The sequence below is a fragment of the Trichinella spiralis genome, assembly GCF_000181795.1.
Source record: "Trichinella spiralis strain ISS 195 chromosome Unknown Scfld3606, whole genome shotgun sequence".
NCBI lineage: Eukaryota > Metazoa > Nematoda > Enoplea > Trichinellida > Trichinellidae > Trichinella > Trichinella spiralis.
In genome coordinates this window covers 1-1,212 of record NW_003530545.1, presented here as the reverse complement: position 1 = coordinate 1,212, position 1,212 = coordinate 1, and the positions used below count along the sequence as shown (strand labels likewise).

The window sequence follows — 1,212 nt, the reverse complement described above, 5'->3', positions numbered from 1 at the left end:
GAGGTAAGTGACCAATCAATCATTCATTGCCGCATTATGATTATATTCATTTGATATTTATAATATATGTAGTAACTTATGGTTTCATTAAATTTTACAATACTAATGATATTGAAATCTTCAGAAATAGCAATACGTATTATCTAAAAAAATGCTCCTTACCGCGATTCTCGTTGTGATTGTTCTTGCATTGATCTACCACTTTGTTACTAAAAAAAAGCAAACTTTGGAATGGAAAGAAACGCGAGTTCAACCAATGACAGCAATTCCTGAAAAGAAAACACCAGAGGAAATTATTAAGGAATCAAAAGAACTGCAGCTAAAAGCAGACAAGAAACAGGTGGGAAAAACAAAAAAGAAGACAAAATCCAAAAAGAGCAAGAAAGCTATTAAAAGCATACCGAAAGGAGCGGATAAAAGAAAAGAGAAAACAGAAACTGATAAAAAAATGGAAATGACGGAAAGTTCACCTGAAACAATTCCACCAGTCGCTGAAACAAAAGATGTAATTCCACAAATTGTATCTAACGTTGCGACAGAAGAAATAACCAAAGCAGCAGAAAAAATAAGACGGGAAGATTCAGAAAAAAAGAAAAGAAAACTGAAAAGAAAATCCATATCCAAAAAAGGCAGTGAAATGGAAAAAGAGATGTCAGTAAAGCAACATATGATGAGCAAAGAGAAATCTGAGACAAAATTGCGAACTCAAGTAACACCATTTCAATTGCAAAAGATTGCACAATTTATGGAAGAACAGAATATCGTGGAGCAAGTCGTTGCACAGAGGGATTTTAAAGAGCAGACTAAAGTAGAAGAAAGAATAAAAAAAGCAGACCCAAAAAAAAGAAAATCAAAGTCTGCAAAAAAGTATAAATCAACAAAAACTAAGAAAGAAAAGATAGAAATGATGATAGAGAAAGATATAAGCTCAAAAAAACAAAAGAGCAAACTGGAAGATGAAATTGTGCAATGGACACCAGAAGTGAAAGCACAAGCCACAGAGAGCAACCGACTAATTGACAGAATGAGCAGGATAAGACTGTCAGAGAAAGAGAAAAAAGCAGCAGAAAGAATTGGAGAGGAACAATCCAGAAAAGAGAAGAAGAAGTCCAAAAAGAAATCAAAGTCGAAAAAGAGCAAGAAAAACGAAACGAAGTTGACACTAAAACAACATATGAACAAACAGACACATGAAACAGAAATAGCAGTTAT

The 1,212-nt window shown here is 33.4% G+C and overlaps 1 protein-coding gene across 1 annotated transcript; it reads left to right on the top strand.

Moving 5' to 3' along the window:
- Positions 1-151: 151 nt before the first annotated feature.
- Tsp_14290 (conserved hypothetical protein) lies at positions 152-505 on the top strand (the record flags this gene model as incomplete). The annotated part of the gene is made up of 1 exon (XM_003367827.1): positions 152-505. A coding segment is annotated over exon 1 (354 nt), but the record flags the coding sequence as incomplete, so codon positions are not given.
- Positions 506-1,212: the final 707 nt, after the last annotated feature.